General features: G+C 41.4%; 1 protein-coding gene across 1 annotated transcript in view; it reads left to right on the top strand.

The window, feature by feature from the left end:
* The window catches only part of LRP1 (LDL receptor related protein 1), a 2,772,300-nt gene that overhangs the window by 1,822,096 nt on the left and 927,719 nt on the right, over nt 1-22,485 (top strand). Inside the window, exon 44 of the mRNA XM_044083629.1 lies at nt 5,141-5,333. Coding sequence (XP_043939564.1) covers nt 5,141-5,333 — 193 coding nt within the window. The remainder of the gene's footprint in view (nt 1-5,140; nt 5,334-22,485) is intronic.

The following is a 22,485-nucleotide window of genomic DNA, read 5'->3' as shown; positions in this document are numbered from 1 at the left end:
GGATAATATAAAGATAGATGTTGGACACCCTCAAGATGTCCTTTGCTCTGCTCATTGTTCAGAGAGGCTTTTTTCTGATAGTGACAAGGTTTTGTTGGGTCGGGTGTGAGTAACCGGTTGGGCAGCAAACTCGATCTGATGGGAGGAAGGAGACAGGGGCATTATGGGTAAGGGGAGGAGCTTTAAGCTCTGATCAGATGCTGGATATGTGGCCGAACTGGATCCGATACAGATCCGTAACCTACAGGTTGAAGACAAATGAAGAACAACTACTCAGATGGAAAATTATGGTGAGTACATAACTTTTTTCTTTTGCTGAATTGAAGTTTGGCAAATCAGTTCCCAAAGTAACTTTAGCCAGATGGTTGACTCATTGCATTTCCTTTTCTATAACAAATTGGCTTTGTCTTTGTCAGAACCTTTTAAGAGCCCATTCATCCAGGTCCATAGTAACTTCATCAGTATTTTTATTCAGGACTTCCAGGACGATAACTGTGCAGCTGCAGTTTGGGCTAATCCTCATACCTTTATTACTCATTACAAATTGGATCTGGTCTCAAGGGAAAGAACAGCTTTTGACTTAGCGGTGCCTCGGAAGATTCAGGTAGCTGGGGACTCTGTCCCATTTGTTGAGGAATGAATGAAAATTGACAACATCATATCAAGAAGTTATTTACTCACCATAACATTCCATCTGTGTTGTCTATTTTCATTCTTACTCAGCTTCCCTCCCTCCAACCCCCTACAATTTATTTTATGACTTCTGGAAGAACAAGATGGTTATAAGGGAACCAATGTTCCTCCTTGTGTGCTACAGGTAATACTTTCTTGTAATAGTGTTCTAATACACCTATGAACCTACAAGGCCAACAAACAAGATCTGAGGTATGTTAGGGGAATAGAGCATTATGGGTAAGGGAGGAGATCGAGAGTTCCACAAGCTGTAACAAGTGGCCAAGTCAGATCCGAACTCATTTGTTGAGGAGGAATGAAAATGGGCAACACAGATGGGAGATTATAGTGAGTACAAAATTTCTTTTTTAAAATGGAAATGGGTCTATATGAAGTTGTTTGTGATGGGTCTTTGCTGTCTTTAGGTAGTACAGCCACCACAGCTTTGTAGCCTATGTGCAAGTGCTCACATGCATGTGTTTGTGTGTGCGTGCGTGTGTGTGCGTGTATACGTATATATATATATATATATATATATATATATATATATATATATATATATATATATTTATATGTATGCATGCATACAAACTTGAAGTTTCAAAACTTCGAACTACAAAGCTTTGAAACTTCGGAATTGTAATAAAAAAATTAAAAGTTTTTTTTTTTTTTTACTTTTACTTTTTTTGCACCCCCCCCCCCCCATACCTTTTGTTAAATAAGTATACCAACTCCAAGATTGCACTACAGTGAGGAAAATGGTAAATTTCCCATTCTGCAATGTATGGCGATCTCCATTCAAAACATTCCAAGTTTTGATCTTATGGTCTCGACCATTTGCAGTTCAAAGTTTTGAAACTTTCTATACACACATATATATATATATATATATATATATATATATATATATATATATACATATACATATATATATATATATATATATATATATAGAGAGAGAGAGAGAGAGAGATATTATATATAGTTATATAGATGTATAATATGTGTGTATTTTTATAGGCAAGGCTCAAAAGACAAACCCACCGCCATAAACAAGTAACAAAAACCGAGGGTAATGCTACTCAATGCAAGAAGTCTAAACCTCAAAATGCATGCACTCGAGGCACTCCTCAGTATGGAGAAAATCGATATATGTGCAACCTGGTTTAAGGCTCCAGAGAGCACCCTAGCACTACTAGGCTACAACTCATACCGTACATTTCGGCCACAAAACTTGGACCGAAATACAAAAGGTGGGGGTGTATTCAAGGATACCCACACCTCCAGGTTAGTGGCACAGCACGATGCTTCATAGATCATCCTCGTGCAACTAACAATGGGCAAAACTGCAATTCAAATTGTAGTTTGCTACAGCTCACCCACCATGTTCCAGGACCCTCATTCCGCATTTCTGGAAACACTGGGAAACATAAAGGTGCTACAAAACACCCTGATATTGAGTGATTTCAATTATCCAAACATTAACTGGGAGAACTACTCAAGTACTAACTCCCTTGCCCAAAATTTCCTAGAATTTATAAACTCAAACACCCTGGATCAACTGGTCAAAACCCCCACCAGAGGTGACAGCATATTGGACCTGGTTATCACCAACATGGGCAACCGTTGTTCCACACCATAGGTCAACCCCTCGTTGGTTAGATCTGACCATAAACTAATCACTCTGGGTATCCACATTCCGCCCCCACCCCCGGTCAAAGAAACCACCGTGAAAAACATTTCAAAAGCAAACTTCACGGTACTTGAGACTGAGGTTGAAAGTTTCAGAGCCCCCATACCAAAGGATAATGCTGTCCAAGCTGCAAAATCCTTTACTAATGCACTCTACAGGCACCTACAAGAATGCATGGATCGTGCTATCCCAAGCAAAACCAAGACTCACTCCTCCAAGAAAAGGAAACCAGTCTGGTGGACCCCTGCCATAAACAAGCTGTACAATAGAAGGAGGAAACTAGTCCAGAAAAGAGTAAAATCCCAAGAAGGGAAGACATCCCTGATCAGTATCAGCAAGAAACTACGATCCCTCATAAAATCATCCAAGGCTAGCTTCGAAATAAAAATTGCCAAGGACTCCAAAGATAACCACAAGGCATTCTTTAGCTATGTCAAGAATCTAAGTGGCAATTCTCAGATCTGGTCGGAGTTGGTGCAGAATGGCGCAAAATACACTGAACAGACCGATATCGCCAACATCCTGGCAGACAGGTTCAGTGCAAACTTCACCCCCAAAAGGGCCCATACCTATACCAGAAGAATGTAGTGCCCCTGAAATCACAGACACTCAGGTTAAAACAGCCTTCTCCAAAGCCAAAAACACAGCATCAATGGGACAGGATGGTGTCCCAGGCTGCGTCCTACACAACCTCAAAGATGAACTAACCTTGCAAGGGCCTTTGACACCATTCCCCATTCAGGTATTATAGACAAGCTCACCAGCCTGAATAAAAACCCCTACGTCATGAGATGGGTTACCAACTGGCTCATGGACAGAACCCACATGGTAAGAGTTGCGGGATCTAGGTCTGAGTCCAAACCGGTTACAAGTGGCGTTCCCCAGGCCTCAGTCCTAGGGGGCCCCTCCTGTTCGGCATATACTTCTCAGAGGTACAGGCAAGGACAGAAGGACTATGGCTGACCAAGTTCGCAGACTACTGCAAACTAGGGGCTATAACTGACTCTCCGGCAGACACAGACATCCTCCAAAAGGGTCTCACTGAGACAGATACCTGGTGTCAAAACCATGGCATCAAGCTAAATGCTAAAATGTGCATAGTCATCCCCTTTGGAAAAAACAAAGTACCCACAAACTACCACCTAGGTGGTAGCCCCCTAAATGCGGAAGATGTGTAATAAGGGATCTGGGGACCCAAGTAGATGGTAACCTCTCCTTTGATAATCACATTGCCAAAGTAGTTAGAAAATCCTTCTATGTGGCCCATCTAATCACAAAAGGGTTTGCATCCAGATCAAAAGAGGTCATTGTGCCCCTCCATGCATCACTCTTCAGACCCATTGTAGAGTACAACGCCCCATTTGGGATGTACCTTACAAGGCACCTGCAACAGCTGGAAAGACCACAGAAGTACCTCACCAAGAGGATCACTGGCCTCAGAGAGATGCCCTATGCAGGTCGACTGAAGAAACTCCAGCTGTAATCGGTTGCATACCGCCTACTCAGAGGTGATCTCTGCCTGACGTACAAGGCCATGTTCAGCCCAGAATTGATGGACATGCTCCACCTAAAGAAAACCATATCCCCTCGAGCCACACGCTCTAGGGATCTAAACCTCACCACAACAATAAATAGGACGTGCTGGAGGGATAGATTCCTGTCCCAGAGACTTCTCTTGCTCTGGAACAAGATTTCAGTCTACATTAGGCAGAGCTCCTCGCTAACCCTCTTCAAGAGAAACCTTGACGAGTGGATGGGAAACAGAAAGTTTACCCCGGGGATCACTTCACTGTCTCTGCTGGACAGAGGCACAGGGAACTAATCTAAGGGGGCGACGAAAGCCAACACATTCCAGCTAGGCTTATAAATACCTTCAGGCAGGTAGTCTAGTACCTATATTTTTGCTTTTACATTTGCATAAACCTCTGTGTATATGTTTGTATTTATATATTTTTATTTAAGTTTGATTACCGGGTAGAACATTCATCAGATTTGTCCATTTGCATATTAATCCTGGGTTACATGTGTAATAACAGTAAAGAAAGATTAAATTGTATAGTATTGTGACATGACATAACATAGATGTAAAAAAAAGGAATTTACAAAAAGTATTAAAAATAAGTAGGATTAGGAGTATGCAGTGTATAGTGCAGGTGTTGTAGGTGAGGTAAGTGTGACCCAGCCAAAAGAACTGGTATAGTATATACAAGTATGGTGGGAAATTTTAACAACAAACAGAGTTGAAATCAAAGAATGCTATGATTTGCTGGAGAAGTGGGTATTAGATACATAGTTGGAAATGGATGTGGCAGATGGGGAAAGCAATAGGTATGAACTTATGTGTTGGAGAGGTTGGGAGATTAAGCAACCAAGGTTTTCTGGGATGACTGTAATAGTGCAACCATGGGAGGTAGGTAACATGGCCAGTGTTCTGACATGTGTACTTACATTGTGCATATGTGTGTGTTTCTGTGTCTGCGCATATTCATGTATGTATTTGTCATTTGTCAACCCAAAGTAGACCATTTCAATTAAAAATGTTTAGAAAAGCAATTGTAGATAATTCAGTCCTGTTTTAACTTTTATTTGGTTAGTCTGTACTGAGCCACATCTTGGATGTTTTTTTCCCTTCAAATACTTGTATGGCTAACTCCTGTTTGGGTACTTAAGCATCAGAGAAGTGGTAATATATTCAGCATTGTTTCAGAATGCTTGTTAGTTTTGTCTGTATCTGCCAAATTTAACAATTTTGTGTTTTTTGTCTATTTTTTTTAGATGATTTTTAAATATGATTCAATTCATCCCTTTGGCCTTGCTGTCTACGCAGACTACATATTCTGGACTGACTGGGTGCGCAGGGCAGTTGTACGAGTGAATAAATATGATGGTGGTGATATGAAGTTGCTGAGAGCAGACATCCCCCAGCAACCCATGGGAATCATTGCAGTAGCAAACGATACCAATGGCTGTAAGTAGAGTGATGTAGCCTGCTCTTCATAGCAGACGATAACTAGGCAGTTGCTGAATTACTTTTTGTTGATAGGTGAAGAATCTTCCTAGATGTCACCAAAATGCAAGGAAAAAAGTTAGCTGACATGAACAAAATGCTCCCAGTCATATGATTTATGAACATGTTTGTGTGTTAACTTGTGTACTCTGATAACAGGTTGCTTTTGTAGTTTCACTTACAGAGGATTGCTAGTTTGTCACTATGTAGTATTACTAAATGATGTTGCATAGTGTGCAAATACCAAAGTGCATGAATGGTGATTTTTCATATTTTTGTCTCTCTTTCCTTAAAAAATGCCGAGCATTTTAGAGTATGTAGTGCATTAATTCATGTAGCATGAACTAGTATGTTGACTCCTTCTACTTTCTGTAGTGGTTCACTGTTTTTTTTCTTAGTTGAAAAAGTGCATTTCGGTAGACTGATCTTTATGCAGTTGTGCACATCTATAATAATGGTTAAAAAGTGACATAGAATTAAATACTCTAATTTTCTTGCTCAGCCATTGCTGCTGCAACACCTAAACTGGGAATTCTGTGACATCTGTAGTTGTAACCTGTCTACTCATAGAAGAGGGGGCTGTTAGTGCCATGCATCCCTTATAACCACCATGTGAGAGAGTGATGCAAGCCCAAGAAGTCACATCCCATGTAGTCCTTACTTTCCTTTAGCCACAATAGAACTTGTAGTAGGTGGTCATATGTCACCACACATGCATTGTTACCTATATGCTGCACCACTGCAGCATATCCAACATAGTTGGAGTGGTCTTGTGTCTCAGTGTTCAGATGCCCGATGTTGCCTTTCCCACCCATCCCCAATCTTGAGACGTCTTCACAGGCATACGCTGCCTGCTTCCTTCTTTACCCCATCAGTAACTTTGCCCCATCAATAACTCTAAATGGCTTATGGGGAAAGGTACGATAGGTTGGCTAAATTGATGAAAATAAGGGACACTGGAGGTTGTCTTGTCCCAATTTTTCACTACTGGATGGGTTGTACAGCATTCTTAGTACACTGCCAGTCCTAACAATATATTTCTAAGCAGAGATTAGGTATAGTCTGTGAGCTCTTTTATCATTAGTAGGACAGTGTTAGTTGGTGACAGACATACTGTGTGTAAGCGCTTCACTTTTACACTGGGCTTCTGTCACCAAATATTAAGCTACTTTATAACATTTACTGTAACATTTTATTATTTTAGTTGATAACTGCAGTTCAGGTCATGTTGGTTCTGTTCGTGGTTGGTGAGTGCATTTTGATGATTTATTATATTTTAAGCTGCTAATTCTGTGTTTTTGCCATAAGAAGTTCGAACAGAAGGAGCTCAGTTTTGAGTGTGACGTAATCGGAACCTGTGGTGGTCTTCTAATTTTTTTTTTTTTTTTTTTGCATTTAAGATTGCTCATGTGTTCTTGTGTATTATGTGCTGGTATTTGACTTAAGTTTGTGATTTTATGAATGTTATGGTCTTTGCCTGATTCCTGACTTCTGGTTTTAGAGTAATAACTTGCAGTTTATTTTTAAGTTTTTAATTTGCACCTGTTAATTGAAACTGAAGCAAGGCTCCATCCTAGACTCCTTTTTCTTCGGTATTTTTACCAACAACCTGCACACTACTAATCTTACCTCCTTTTTCCAAAATGCTGATGATTCTACCCTGATCTGCTCTGCCCATTCGCTACAGCAACTTCAAGATCTAACACAACACTCCTTTTCTGCAGTAGAATCTTGGCTTTCTAACTCTCAGCGTATTCTTAATTCAAACAAAAGCACACGCATGCTATTTCAACCAACAAGATCCTCAGAACCCTACCCCCGCATACTTCACTATTTCGGCCACATCTCAAACAAAAGTCCTAGATGTTGAAACTGACAACAACATGAAATTTGACATTCACGCATCTCAAACAGTAAAAAAGGTACATAAACTAGGCAAGCTGTATAGACAGTTCCTAACCAAGAATACAAAACCTGCCATCACTAGAACTCACTTGCTGTCTGCACTCCTTTATGCTTCATCCATACTCAGCAACTTAAATAAAACAGAGTTAGGAAAACTAGAAACCTGCTATAATAAAATAGTAAAATTCGCTGCTAATTCTACTTATAGATCCCACCATTGCTTAGTCCTGAACCAACTCACCTGGCTAGAGTTATCCCACTGATACTGTACCCAGCATATAATGGCTCATAAAGTACTATACCAACCTGATAAGACCCCTGCCCTCCAAAGCTTACTACAACCTTATTCCAACAACCATGTCTTACGCTTCAGTAATAAATCACTACTACAGATATCCAAACCCATAAATACTGCAGGTAGCTCTCTTTACTCGTACCACATAGCCAAAACCTGGAGTACTTTCCCCTCAAATCAGATCCACAACCAACACTGATCATGTAAAAAACAAAAACCCAATTAACATCTTATCTAATAATTGGATCTGGCCATGTGCCAGCCCTGGCTAGCTACTCCTACTTCACCACGCAGCCCAGTATTATTGCTCTGTCCTAGTACTTAATGCCTATTCCATTTTTATTGTTACTTCTGTGGTGCTTATACTAGCCCATCTAAAATTTCTCTCTTCTCCTCTGATACTGACTTCTTATTTCTTCATACTACTTGACCTTTTTGTTCTACCCTACCACTGCCTTACATTTCTTCCATCTATTATCTCCTTTTGCTGTTTTGATAGTCAACTGAGACACTAGTTAATTCAGTAAAATCTCCTTCTGCTATACTGTTACTCTGCTAACTAAATCAACTCTGATTGCTATCCTAAAATTATATTCCAACCTAGCCTATGAATCAAATTCTTCTTCTTTTTATTTCTGATTATATATACTATTACGAGTGCAACTTCAGTGCGATGATTTTTGTTTAGACAAATACTTTTGTGTATATGTATTCAGCTTTCATTTTTACCTAAATACCCAAGTGTTAAGACTATTATTATTTGTAGCTGTATAAGATATGTTTTCAACAGTTTATTACTGCGTTTTATACCAGTGTAATTTGTGTCAAATGATTGTGGAGTTTTTCTCCCAGGGCCTCTGCTGAAAATGGGATTTGTGCCCAGTCACACTTTTCCCGGTAAACAAATGTCAAATATTAGTCACCTCCTGCTTAAGTATCAGTTTTTTTATTTTTTTTTTTTAAATATTATGTAGCTTTATGGACGTGTGGATTGTTTCATGCAGGTCCCATCCAGCCATTCAGCAGTCACCTAATAAGGGCATTCAAATGCCATAAGCAATCTTATAAGTGTAGTTAGTGTTGAGATGATCTGACTCAGACCATTTTCGAAGAAAAATAAAACTAGATCTGCATCTAAAAGAATTTTCCCTCCCTCCCTGGAATTTGGTTACAGAAAATAAACTAAAGGTGTTCATCATTCTCACTGCCCAAGGATACTTGTGTTGTATCCTGCCCAGGGTACAACCAGCCAGCTTCACAAAGCTGAGTCTCCCTGGTACTCTTGAGCGCTGATTGGACAGCCTATTTCTGGAGAGAAGTCAGCAATCAGAGTGAAGATTACTTCAAAATTAGTACTTTCTTGCCACCTCAAGGAATAATAGCAGAGAGACTTCACAGAAACCAGGATCTGGCTACAGGTTCATTGCGGACAGCTTAGTCCCCATAGGAGAACCCTTCCACATAGAAAATATTGCCTTTTTAAATATTGTTGATGCACTTTCTATTTTCTAGCAAATGCTAACAGTTTTATTAATATCATACGTTTCTTTTTAGAAACTGCTATTTTTTATTTTTTTTTGTAACATTAGAGAATGCAATGCTTTTGGCACATTTTACGGATTTAAACCTTGTTAATTGTTTTATTTATAGTACTTAAAACACTATTCAGGTGTTTTGGTGTTTGTGTACACTGCGTGACTACTTACCTTCGTTGTTTTATAGCTTGAGACATTTTGGAGTGAAGTGGATTTTAGGGCTAAAAATGTATTTTATGTTTGGTGCTTGAATGCACTTTGTGACATCTTTTCATTTCTTGAATTCTGTCAGTGCATTTCTTGTGAAAAGGACTAGGAGGTATCTCAGGATTTTAATGTACTGCTTGTGCTTTTACTTCTTGAATTTTGAGAGACTATGTAGGGAAGTGTGTGTGTGTGTGTGTGTGTGTGTGTGTGTGTGTGTGTGTGTGCATGCGTGTAAGCTTGTGAACCTGACTAATTACCTTCCATCTCTTCCCAGCAGCTCTTAACCAGTGATCTGGCTTCTTCCTCAACTATAGCACAGATTCTTATACTGGCTCTCCTGTTCCTTCATCCAACACACCTAAAAAGAGAAAACAGTTTAAGCATGAACCCTTGCCTTAAGTGCAGGCTCAGTTAGTGCCTCAACCAATAGTAGGTGAGAGTGCAGTGGCCGTAGCTGGTTCCTCGGACCACTTACTGGTTTCCTCAAATCCCTCTGGTGTAGCCTTGCTGGTCACTATGGCCCTGATGTCAGATGTGTCCTCGTTAGCTATTCCGTGTCCCCCGTGGGCATGGAAGAACCATCTGTTTCAGGTGAGGGTGACACTTTGGGAGGGTCAACTCCGGGTGGCCGGAAAAAGATGCCCCTTGCTCAGGATGATATGCCTTCCCCTTCTATGTCCCCTAGGATGTCCGTAGAAAAAGGAAACTTAAGCTTAGACATTGATCATCTAAAGACATTTTGTCTGTTCGTAAGGGTGTTTTTCTTAACTTAGCCATGCGTTTACTGCAGGCTTTCTGTCCTTGGGAACAAAAATTATTCTTGAGGTAAATATGTCAGAGGATTCTGGCATAGACAATTGTAGGGTCTCTTTTTCTGACTCCCAAGCCCAAGACTATGATTCAGAGGAAGTTTTCCATCCCCGACTCCATTAGAAGAGTTTTCCTTTTCTAAGTCTATTTCTAGGATGAATGATGTATTTCCTTGGGAACAAGTGGATTTCCCCCCCTAAATTGAGAAGATGACATGATGTGCTGCAAATGGCTTTACCACATTCTATCCCCTTTCCTCATATTATGCCAACTTTGGAGGATGTGTAAAATGCTACATGCAATAAACCCTGACCCTGAGTATTCAGCAGAACACTTGTTAATACCAACCCTACTCTTGCAGCTCAGTAAGGTATCTTTCAGAAGGTAGGTCCTGTGCGAGTCCTACAATTTCTAACCTGTTTCAGGTGTCTGAACATGCTTTGAAGAGTGTGCATGATCGTGCCAATACTATGACTACAACTACTACCATATCTACCGTTTTGAGAGTATATGCTTAGGTACATACTGAAATGTTTTCAAATGATATAAAGTCCAAGATTTTAAACTGTAATGTAGGCAAAGGGCTTTTGTTTGGTTCTACTGCTGTTCAAGTTCTCAAACAGTTTAAAGACAGAGGGAAATTAATTCAGGGAGTTAATAAGATTTTTCAAGTCCCACATTATATATCTTAGAAATCCTGTTTTTTTCCCTTAAGAAAAGAAAACGGTTATTTCCTGCCATCTGTTGGCTAACAGGAAACAAAAGAGAGAGATGACAGGAGGGGTAAAGCAAAAAACATGAATCCTTTCAGTAAAAAGGGCAGACTACACCTTCAGAATGACCGTGTCAGCCCCTCACTCCGCCGCCACTACATCTGTCCCGTAGACTGCCTCTCAAACCTTTCCTTTGGGCAGCACATTGTTTCAGACTCTTAGGTATTAATACAGGTTCAGGATGATTACAGCTTGCTCTGGATACACATACCTCCATTCAGGAGAATTCCTCCCTACACTCTAAACTAAAAGTTTTTCCCTCAGGTTCTTCAACACATGGTTACAGTAGGAGACATATAGACTTTTCCTTTAGACCAAAGGGAAGGAAGACGTTTACTCCAGAATGTTTCTGGTTTCAAAGAATGAAGGCTCAGAGTCTGTTACCAGTGATCCCTCTTCAGAGTTTTATGGTAATGTCAGGTCTAAAAGATGCTTATCACTTTTTTTCTTATTTAATGATTAACTGACTTTTGCTGAGTCTTTAGCCAGATGTCAGGAATCCTTAACATGGGATCTGGTTATGGATCGATGCTCGGATCGAACCCGTATAGTTTCCAGCTATGGATCAAAGCTCTCAGCTCCCCCCCCCCTCACATGCCCTGCTCTGCCTCATGACTTATTTTGCTTTCTTTAAACTTTTTTGTGAAAGTTGTAGGTTTCCTATTTTTATTGACTGTTTTTAGTTTAATTTTATTTATGTAGTATATTTTATTCCCTCCCTGGCTGAGAGTGTGTGTGTGAGGCCTGTGTGCTTGCTTTTTTTATTTTTTTTGTTTTTAGTGTTTTTTAACTTTTTTTAATTTTTTGACTATGGCTGACCAGCAATTTTTTTCTTTTCTCTAGGTGTGAGTGGTGGCTCATTGCTCCTTCTCCGACCCGCTTCCGGTTGAACCAACTGGAGCCGAGCAGCCGCGAGGGGGGGAGGTCGGAGGATGATACTTGGTGGCGGATCCGACCTCATGCCTTCGAAGGATCGGACCCGAGCTCCTCGGCCTGATCCGAAGCGGGGGATCGGGGATCCTCAGTCTTCGGCGCCGTTTGTGTCGCCACGACTGTCCTTCGGGCCGCTGGATCCGGCGCCAGCTCGATCGGCTCCCGGGGGGCCGGGAGCGCCGGGATCCTTTGGTGTGGTGGCTCCCTTGGTGGAGTTTGCTGGAGGCTCTGTTGATGCCCCAAGTCTTCTCGGGGGGAGTCTCCGTGTTCTGAGGCATTCATTCAAGCCGGCCGTCCTCTGGGTTGTCCCCCCTGCCCCTGGTGGGACTGTACACAATTAGGCGGACCAAACCGTGGAAATGGATGGACACCATTCCCAAAAATAAAAAAGACCTGGTAAAATCCGCCGGACCCTGGACCATTGGAGTAAAGGGCCTGGCCAGCTCCTGTAGATGCCGATGCGGCAGCAAAGAGGAACTGGCTCAGGAGAGTCCTCCCAGTCCACCCACCCAGGAGCAAAGGATGATGATGATGGACAGCTTGGGCGGTTCGGTCACGTCGGCTGACCTTTCGGGTAATTTGGCAACTATTATTCGGATGCTTTGGATGCATCAAGGGCGCTATACTTTATGAAAGTACGCTGCCTCCCCCAGAGCGGACAGGACTGGTCACTGGAGCGCCAGGCCTGGCTCGCCCTCCATGATTTTTCTGAGCCTTTCAGCTGCCGCGATTTCGCCTCCCTTTGGTGGTTTCTGTCTGTTTGGCAAGACCGCCGTTGCGCTGGAGCGTAGCGGCAAAGGAAGGAAGAAGGCCAAGTTGCCGAGCCTGAATCCGGCTCTGCGGCCAGAGGCCCTACATTCTAGGAACCAAAAGGAAAGGAAGGAGAGTTGCAAGGAAAGTGTAGGCAGTCCCACCAGCAGGACACAGGAGCCTCTTCGCAGAGCAGGAGGGGGAGGACGCCAGGAGGGAGGCAGGCCTAAGGGCTCAAGGCAGAGGGGCTCTCGGAGCTTCCCTGAACAGGGAACAACTGCAGCCCTGAGCAGTCAGTCGGGGGCTCCGGGGCACTCTCTTCGGGTGGGGCATCGGGCACGCACAGGCACCTAGCGGCATGGGAGTCCATAACATCGGACCGGCATATTCTCCCTTATCGTGATTCAGCCCATATCCCGTCCTCCTTTCCTTCACCTTCCGCACAGTCCTCCCAGACCAGCATAAAGATTGGCGCAAGGGAGAGGCCCATCTAGCAGATCCCTGAGCCAAGAGGCCATCAGCTATCACAGATCGATCCAGACCAGATCAGGGTTCTCTTCTACTCCAGGTTCTTTTAGCTAAAAATAATCTCTAAAGAAGACCAAAGACCTATCTCTCCCTTCCTCGAGAAGGCCAATGCAGTCCCTCAGAAAAATTCTCAAAGGTACCTCCGCATATCTCTGCCCCGGATCTAAAGCCTGCTTACATCGATTCGATCCACGGACCAGCTCCATACCAGTGGACAGCGCCTCAAGGTGCTTCTCAGTCTCAGCTGGGGAGCCAGTCACTACCAGTTCACCAGTTCGGGTTGCCAGTAGTCTCAAATTCTTGTCTTACAAGACAGCCTTTTGGTAGCCATTACATTGGGCAAGCCAATTTTTTCTTTACTCCTTACCAGTCTAGTCTTCAGTTAAATGTTCATTCTTTATAAAATTTCCAGATATATTTTTAAACATCCCCATTAACTCTGTCACACAGGATTGTACTCTGACTGCCTTCCAGATACATCTCTTGGAAAGCATTCCTAACAAAAGAAAAGTGATTTTGTATCTGGAAACTTTTCTGTATTTTTTCTCCAGTGAGTTTAAGATTTCAACACTATCTCAGGGTTCTTGGTTCATGACGTCTGTGCTTCTCGTAAGATTCCTTTTGCCAGGTTATACATGAGAAAAATTCATTGTTTAAAAAATGGGGACCCATCATTCATATCCTCTGTGATTTTCTCTTCTATTTTTGGGTTTTATCAAAAAAGAATTGCATTGGCGGAGACAATAAGACACCTCTGTTTTTGTTTGGGGAGCAGTTTCTATGGGGCAGAGGTGCAAGGCCTGTGGGACAGTTCAGGCAGACCAAGGAGACAAGTGTCAAAGAGGTGTTAGCTGTGATCCATGCTATAGAATCGCTTCATCACTTCTGGTCCACAGGACCTTTACAGGTGACCACAGAAAATACAACAGTGATGTGGTGCATTTATGCAGGCTGACTTTAATGGCTTTGGATTTAGCTGTACAGCATTGTATAACACTCCAAGTGTCATACATTCTGTCCAAGCAGAGCATAGTGGCAGATACACTGAGCAGGACCAAGACAGACTGTCTCAAATGGAAATTGACTGAGGGAATATTCCAGGAATGGATCCAGTTATGGGGAACATCTCAAATAGATCTGTACACCTCTTTTCAAAACAGACAGCTAAGTAAATTCTGTACCAAGGCTGCTTGCGGGCAGGCTTGAAAGACAGATGTATTTTCATTCCCATGGTGAGGAATGCTCCTGTGTGCATTTCCACACTTTCAACTGATAACCAGGTTCATTCTAAAGATTCAGAAGGACTAGGGCTCTCTAAAAATTGTTGTGGTGATTTGTGACTCCCTTCTGGCTCAGGCAGCATTGGTTCTCCCTTCTTCTGGATTTGGCTAGGGCAATTGCTATAAACTTCCACACAGATTGGATAATATACTCACACAAGACAGGGAGGGTTTGATACATCCCAATCTGAACTTCAACTGACTGCGTGGTCTTAAAGGAAGCTAGAGATCTTTCTCCTCGGAAATCTTATGCTAAGCAATAGAAAAGATTTTTTAGTTTGTGCCTCACCTATAACCAGGTTCCTGTTTGGGATTATTACAACTGGTTTTCAGACATTTGTGTGAGTTACTATCCTATGGTCTATTTACTCTTTTGACAAAGAAGCACATATCACCCATTTCAGCATGTTTGCCCATGGATCCTCCTCTTCCGTTAAGACTTGGCTCAGGTTGTTCTACAAAGACTTTTTTCCAATGATACGTAAGCTCACCTGTTATTCAGGCAACAATTAATTGAGATCTTTACTTTTTGCTGGGAATGTTTTATCTGTCTACATTTGAACCAGCTATTCTGTCTGCTTTGGATTCATCTTTTTGATAGACTAATTGTTTTATTGGTCTGACATCTGCAAGAGAGTTATCAGGCGTGCAGCCATCAGTGGTGAATTAACCCTTTTGATTTTCCATGTTTGTATTACTAAAAAAAGAACACACATATCTATCTATCTATATGTATATATATATATATATATATATATGGGTCCCCTTCACATGATCGACTTTTCACAAAGTTGAAATTCATTTGGCCGAGACCATATGATCGACTATTGAAATGCCAACCATGGGGAACCGGTATGTCCGTACAGTGCAGAATGGCACAATTTCCCTTTTCCGCACTGTAGTGCGATCTCAGAGTTGGTATATTTAAGTTGTGGGAGGTGTGTGGGGCAGTGCCACCGGGGGGGGGTGCAGAGACCCCTGCTAACAGCTTTTAAGTAAGTGTTTGTTGTGTTTTTGTGTTTGCTTTACATATTCGGCTTTTCAAAAGTCTATCATATGGTCTGGGCCATATGAATTTCGACTGTGAAAAGTCGATCATGTAAAGTAGACACACACACACACACACACACACACACCCTTACTACTTTCAGTATAATCTTGGATCTAGCCATCTTTATCCCTCATTTCTTTCCAAATTTGAATTACCGGGCGAATCGATTCTATGTACTCTGATCATGCTTTTGCAACTCCGGTGTTTTCTCGTCACTACTAAGTCCTTTAGGAATGTTGTACATTTGTGGAATTCCTAGTATGGGACTGAAAAAAAGGATAACCTGTGTCACTTCAGACAATCCAGTTTATTGTTCCCTACTATATCTTTTTTTTTTTGCTTTTCCCACTGTTATAAAATATTTCTGGGCAGAATTAAACACATTTTAATAGTCTTGTTTTTCTTTGATGGTGTACTGGAAAGTGGGGAATGGGCTCTAGAAGCATGTCACAGACAAATAATCAAATGTTAATAACTAAGTTAATTAATAAATATATGGTTCCTCATACATACGCTTACAATGCATTACAAACAGATTTCTTTTCCAGGTCCAGGATTGTTTCTGATAGGACCGTTCTCCACTGTTTCCTGGATCCACATTCTTCCTCCTCCCAGATTGGAAAAGCTTTGGTAATTAACCCTAAGGGTTCTGCAACAGTAGCAATGATCAGCATAGTACAGTTGTGCAAGTTGCACAACAGTAGATGATCAAATTCTTCACAGCTGCAGTAGCTGCACCCATCCTCCATCCCTCTTTCCATATATATTGTTTTTGGTTTGGATATAAACTTTTTGTTTCTATTATATGTTGTTGTTTTTTTTTTCCCAAGATTAAAATGCTGCTGTTTGTATGGGCAAGAATGTCCTGACCTCATTCTGAAGTAATCTTCACTCGAATGCTGATTTCCCTCCACAAGTGGACTGCCCAGTCAGTAGTCAGAGTGAAGGTGTGGGAAGGAAATGGAGATTTGTGAAGCAGGCCAGTTGCTGTGTTTTGGACAGGATGCAACCTAAGCAAAGGCTACTGCAACAGTGAGGAATTCAAATATCTCTACTGTTGTGGTAAGTGCAACTTTCACAGCTGTATTTTTTGTTGAAAGTTTAGCGTCATTGTGTACCTATGCAGACAATGAACTGTCGATAACCATGTATACATTATTGTAAGAAAGCTTATTAGTAAGGTTATGGCATCCAAGTCTAGAGATTGTGATCTTTCCATTATATTTAACACTTATTAGGCCAATCATTGAGTATAATGCCCCTGTCAGTATGCACCTATCCAAGCACTTGACACAAATTGAACAACCACAATGCTTAATATATTTCAGGTGGTTCTACCATAGTATTCTTCCTGAGTGCCAGTCTTAAAAAAAAAAAAAAAAAAACTGTGTGGTACAGCTGAAAAGAATTCAGGAGGAAGAATCTGGCTTGTTACCCCCAAAAGGTTTACATTTTGTTGTGTTTTCTGCCACTAAATGAGTCTATTTTTCATTTTGCATTCTCTAGTATCAGTCACCATCATTCATCCCATGTTTGTAGCCGGAGACAGGATGGGTCTATCACCTGTGAAGTAAAAGCTGACGGCTTTTACAGGTTCATAGGACAGCATTCCAGAGACAAATAATCAAATGTTAATAAATACGTTAATTAATCAACTGAGAGAGATCCCTGGCTATGGCCAAGGTGACCCGAGTTCAATTAATAGCCCAGACACCTTTTGTAAGTGACCCAGGGGAGGAGAAGAATAGCAAGGGTAAGGAACGTATGTCCAAGCATGTTTTCTGAGAAAGAACCCCCATTAAAGTCTGGGGATCACACAGAGTATCCCCTACTTGTAGGGGATACTATGTCTGGGAATCACACAGAGCATCCCCCTACAAGTGGTCAGGGACAGTTGAATACATCACATGAAGGAACTGACTTGCATTGCAAAGATTCATTGCATCCAACTCCTTGGATGCTTCAGTTAAGCACAGAGGTGATTGCGCTTATAGTAAAAACTCAGTTTCCCAGAATGCAAATGATGTTTTCCCCTCTTGGCTTGCTTAACTCTTATCGCAAGAGAGCAAATGGACTACACTGTTTCTGTTCCAGGAGAATGAACAGGTCCACAGGAAGTCTGGGAGGGGAGAGTTTGATATTAGACACGAGGGACCAGCAAAACTATATGTTTATATATAATATTTGTGGGTGTGTGAGGCTGAATCTCCTTGGACAGGGGATTTAACTGTTTTGACAGGTTACAAGAGAGAATTCCTGTTGGAACCCTTTTTTTAAGCTGATCACATGGTGCCCTAATCCTTGCTTGCAGGACTTGCATCATCTTTTTACAAAACATGTTGGCTAAAGAATATGATAGAGACTGGTACCTTATGTGTTTCATTGGAAGGGGATTAGCTCAAGGTTGTATTTAATCCTGAAGGATGAATGATAGGAAAATCTGGAACACTTTGAACAAGCATTCAGAAGTTCTGGAATTCACAGTTGCAGTGGGTATGAGTCATTTCTTTTCATTATTTTTATGAATTCTAGATGTCAGTCTGGACCAGAAACACATGGTCTGGTATATTCTCATCTTTTCCCTCTTAAATGCGATACCTCATGTTCTATGTGTGAAAAAAAAGCAGTTTCAGTACATGATCTTGCTATTCAGCCTTAGTTCTGCTCTACTGTCACTCACTGAGTGTTTAGGACAGGGTATAGCAGTGGGAGTGCACATTTACCCAAATGTAGATAAAAGTCTTACTCAGGGTTAATGAATCAGTCATTCATCACATCATTTAATAGAAAGTACTTTTTTGCAACCACACCAGGGGTGCAGTACAAGTAAAAGAAAATTAGATGATGTATCAGTACAGACAAATACTTTTCTTGAAGCAGTCTTCATTTGGTCCACCAAAAGGTCTTTTTTGTTGCAGCATCCTTGTTTCTGTAGAAATTGTTCTAGACAAGACCAGATCATCAGCTTGGACCTTTTAAGCATCCAATTAATAGAGGAACTAAAGTAGTGGTTACAGATAGTACAGTTGAATATGACAGTCTTTCTCATTACCTTCTCAGCTACTAGCTTTCCAGGTGACAGATGTGAAGATTAAGACTGGCTGGAGAAATGCTTCAAAGAGATGTCTGATTGGATAGAGAAGAAGGTTCCTAGTGGATAAGAAAAGATGCAGAGAACCCTGCAGGAGTGGTAGCAGTATTCTTACTGCAAATGTCTTCACAGTATTTTTCCAGGACTACTTCAGATGGGCACCAGCAACTCGGCAGTTATGTGGTGTATAAGGCCACACATCGTCTTGCCTGTCTTAACATGCTAATCATACTTGTTTGATAGTTCATTCTGCCCACCTAAGATCTCTTCAAGCACAATTTCCTCCTTATTCACCAAAACAAGCCTGTGTGTGTTCGAGACGTGGGTAGTCTTCTAGCAGATGATCTAACCCTGGCAATTCATCTACATCACAGTTGTCAGCTTCATAGCACCAAGCCTGTGTTTTAGGGCAGCCATGTCGTGTCGGGAGCTTATTTCTTTATGGAATGGTTATTTACATATCTCTCAGCCTGGAAACATCAGAAATCTGGACAATGGCCAATGAAAAGTAGGTATAACTGGCCAAAAATCAGGACACCGATCAACATAAAAGTTGCATACATAATCATTTAACCCTGCCCACTCCAGTGAAATTGTGGAATACCAACATGAAGATTGAAGTCACTAAATAAATAATGGCAAACATCTGAATTTCAGACTTCATATCCCTTAGAAAATACACAATAATGCAAAACATGTTATTCTAGCAACTATCTGAATTTATAGGATCAATATTTAAAATCTGTCCCTATTTTTGGGCCTTTCTCCCACCATTTTTTTTTTTGGCTTTGTCCAGATTTCTTACTCTGAGAGATTGAGATGTATGCTGGTGGCAACTGAATTTAATATACTTCCACATGATGGGTGTTGTGTACATGCTGCTGTGTTACACTTTTTAATCACTGTAGACATGTTTTACAGTTTAGGTGCCCGTTAGTGTAGTTTTATTTACTACTATTTTTTGCTATTGCCTTATCAAGTTCTGCACATGTGTAGTCGGTCTTTGCATGGAAAGGTAGCATTAGCAATAATTCACTTCACTGAGGTATGTTCATGTTGTTGAAGGTTTGCCGTAAGGTATTTTCTTTCTTGATTTAGAGAAGAATTATCAAGTGCTACTCTGGCACGGTAACACCCGGTGGTGTGTATCTTGGCTGTTAATGATTGTCACTGCTGCCGACACCCTGAACCCATGTGGAAAAAATGGGAAAAATGGTGATATTGGCGGATGGATGGAGCCTGGCACTATAACTGGGCTTTATTCTTTTATCAAAATGCTACAGTTAATAAACTTACAAAGAAGGTGCCTGCAGACTTCTAGAGATCCACAATATCAAGAAGTCACAGCTAATGCTGACTCTGCAAATAGCATGATAGTAAAAACCAAATGCGTTTTAAGTTTTTTTTCCCCACACCTGCAGTCCCTGCTCCACCTCTGTACAGCGTGTCTAATCTAACACTGTTAAATTATTGAAGGCGGTACCTGGTTCCCATAGTACACTGAGATGTTATTGCGACAAATGTGCATGTGTGCGTTGGAGGGGATATGCGGAGTCGCTGTTATTTCAGAAAGCTGATTGAAGCATGTAGGCATCATCATAAAATAATGTTAGAATACTGCTTTGCAGTGCTTCAATCTTACATGCTTGCACCATTTTCATACAAAAACAAGTTACCATATAAGTCATGCAGGGCGAATACCACTTTGCACAAGCACACTCATTCTTATTATATCCGAATTTTTTTGTGTGTTTGCCCTGCTGCTTGGATTTGTAGTTTTTTCCTCTTGTTCCCACGGAATGTAGGGAATAAATCACGGGCAGCAAGTGTACGAGATTGTGTTTTTTGCCTCTACATCACTTACGGGAGTTGTAATCTTAAATCAGTTTCTCGTTTGTCCGCATTTCATTATATTACCCACATTTTCCAGTCGGCACTTAGAGAATGATGACTGGAGAAAGGGGTGTTTTTTATTATGAACTGCGGTGAGCTTTTGACAGACCGAGTTTTTTCCGAAGGCAGTGATGATGAGGTAAATTAAAAAACAATGAAAAGCATTTAAAAAGTTTAAATTTATGTTGGATAAGTTTCAGAATTACTGGCTTTTGTGTTGATTATGGAAAGCGTTAGGGTTCATGATTTGCTAAAGTTAATTTTAGTACTATGATTAGTGCCGGGCAACGGTTAGCATACCTTTGGTTCTGATGTATGTTGTCTCTTGATGTGGATTAATGTTTTCGGAGTGTAGTTGTTTCAATTGCTGTATCTTGATTTGAGTCCCAGGAAGACAAACTTGTGGTAACTAGCTGTGAAAGTGCTTCTGCTTGAACAGGTTTGCCAGCAGGAGAAACATGTTTTCGGGGAAGGTTATCAGGTCAGGTACTTTGAGTTCAGCAGTCTGTTAGTGATGCCTGGCTTCTTGGACATTCCATGTTGACTGATCCTGGTTTGTAGAAGCTGGCAAGAATTTGATTGTTCTTTCATATTCCTTTTTTTGACCATCCTTCTGTGTTGGGGTAGAACTCATCTTTCTCAAAAAAAAAAAAAAAACTTGACTTGAAGGGGGCCACTGGGAAATTCATGGCACCCCATTATTTTGCCCTAAAAAAACAGTTGTTGAGTCTTTCGGCTTTTCCCGGTTAGGGGTCGCCACAGCGGAACTCCGGTCCACTAATGCTTGGTAGTTGATTTTTACATGCCGTGTTACCAGCCCTGATGCACAACCTTCAAAGAAAGTATGCCCATTCACGTATGTCACCACGCAAACGACGCTCTAGCTGAGAATCAAACCGGACAGCATCTTACTGTGAGATGACAGTGCTACCGCAGCACCACCACCACCATAAATACCAAAAATGTGGTATGGTTGAGAGGTATGCTTATTTACCTAGGTTTTGAAATGCATCCACAGTGCCCTTTCATTACCTTGGAAAAATGTGTACTGTATGCTTCTACCCAGTTCCTCTGCTTAAAAGACTTGAGTTCAGATGATCACGGAACCTCCATTTTAGCCCACATATCCACTGTACTTGCTCCTCAGAGAGATGCTGTCTAGCATTTTTTTGGATTCTTCTTATGGAAGACCTATTAAACTGCAAGGCAACATTCTTTATTCAGTAATTGTTCATAGGTTCATACTAGGCTATCTGCCCTAGGGCATTTATAAGCCTAGCCAGAGTGTGTTTGGCTTTCACCACCCATTTTAAATTAATTTTGCTATGCCCTTTTTCGAGGTTAGTATACTGTGCCTCTGTCTAATAGTGACACAGAAGTGATACCCCGGGTAAACCTATGATCTCCCATCCACTCATCAAGATTCCTCTTGAAGAGAGTCAATGAGGGACTCTACCTAACCTGGACTGGGATTTTATTCCAGAGTGAAGGGAGCCTCTGGGTTTTGAATCTGTCCCTCCAGCATGTCCTATTTATTTCAGTGCTGAGGTTCAAGTCTCTCGAGCGCATAGCTCGATGGGATTTGGATTTTCTGAGGTGCAGCATGTCCATTAATTCCAGGTTGGACATGGCTTTATACGTCAGGCACAGATTGCCTCTGAGCAGGCGGTATGCCACTGAGTAGAGCTGGAGTTTCTTTAACCAGGCAGCACATGGCATCTGTTTGAGCCCTGAACCTGTCAGCTAGGATGTTGGCAGTGTCTGTGGGTTCGGTGTATTTTTTGTCATTTTGGACTAATTCTGAGCATATCTGGGAATTCCCACCCAGGTTCCTAACATAACTAAAGAAAGCCTTGTGATTATCCTTCGTGTCCTGTGCAATTTTTCTCTCGAAGCTGGCCTTAGACGATTTTATGATTGCCCATAGTTTTTTGCTAATACTGATCAGAGATGCCTTCCCTTTTTGGGATTTTGCTCTATCATGTAGTAGCTTCCTCCTTCTATTGTATAGTTTGTTTATGGCTGGGGTCCACAAGACAGGACGTCTGCCTTTGGAGGATTG

This window comes from Protopterus annectens, chromosome 9.part0 (genome assembly GCF_019279795.1).
Source record: "Protopterus annectens isolate FY-2018-M chromosome 9.part0, PAN1.0, whole genome shotgun sequence".
In the NCBI taxonomy this organism is placed as follows: Eukaryota; Metazoa; Chordata; order Ceratodontiformes; family Protopteridae; genus Protopterus; species Protopterus annectens.
Note: the sequence above shows the minus strand (reverse complement) of the source record. Positions and strands in the feature narration are given on the sequence as shown.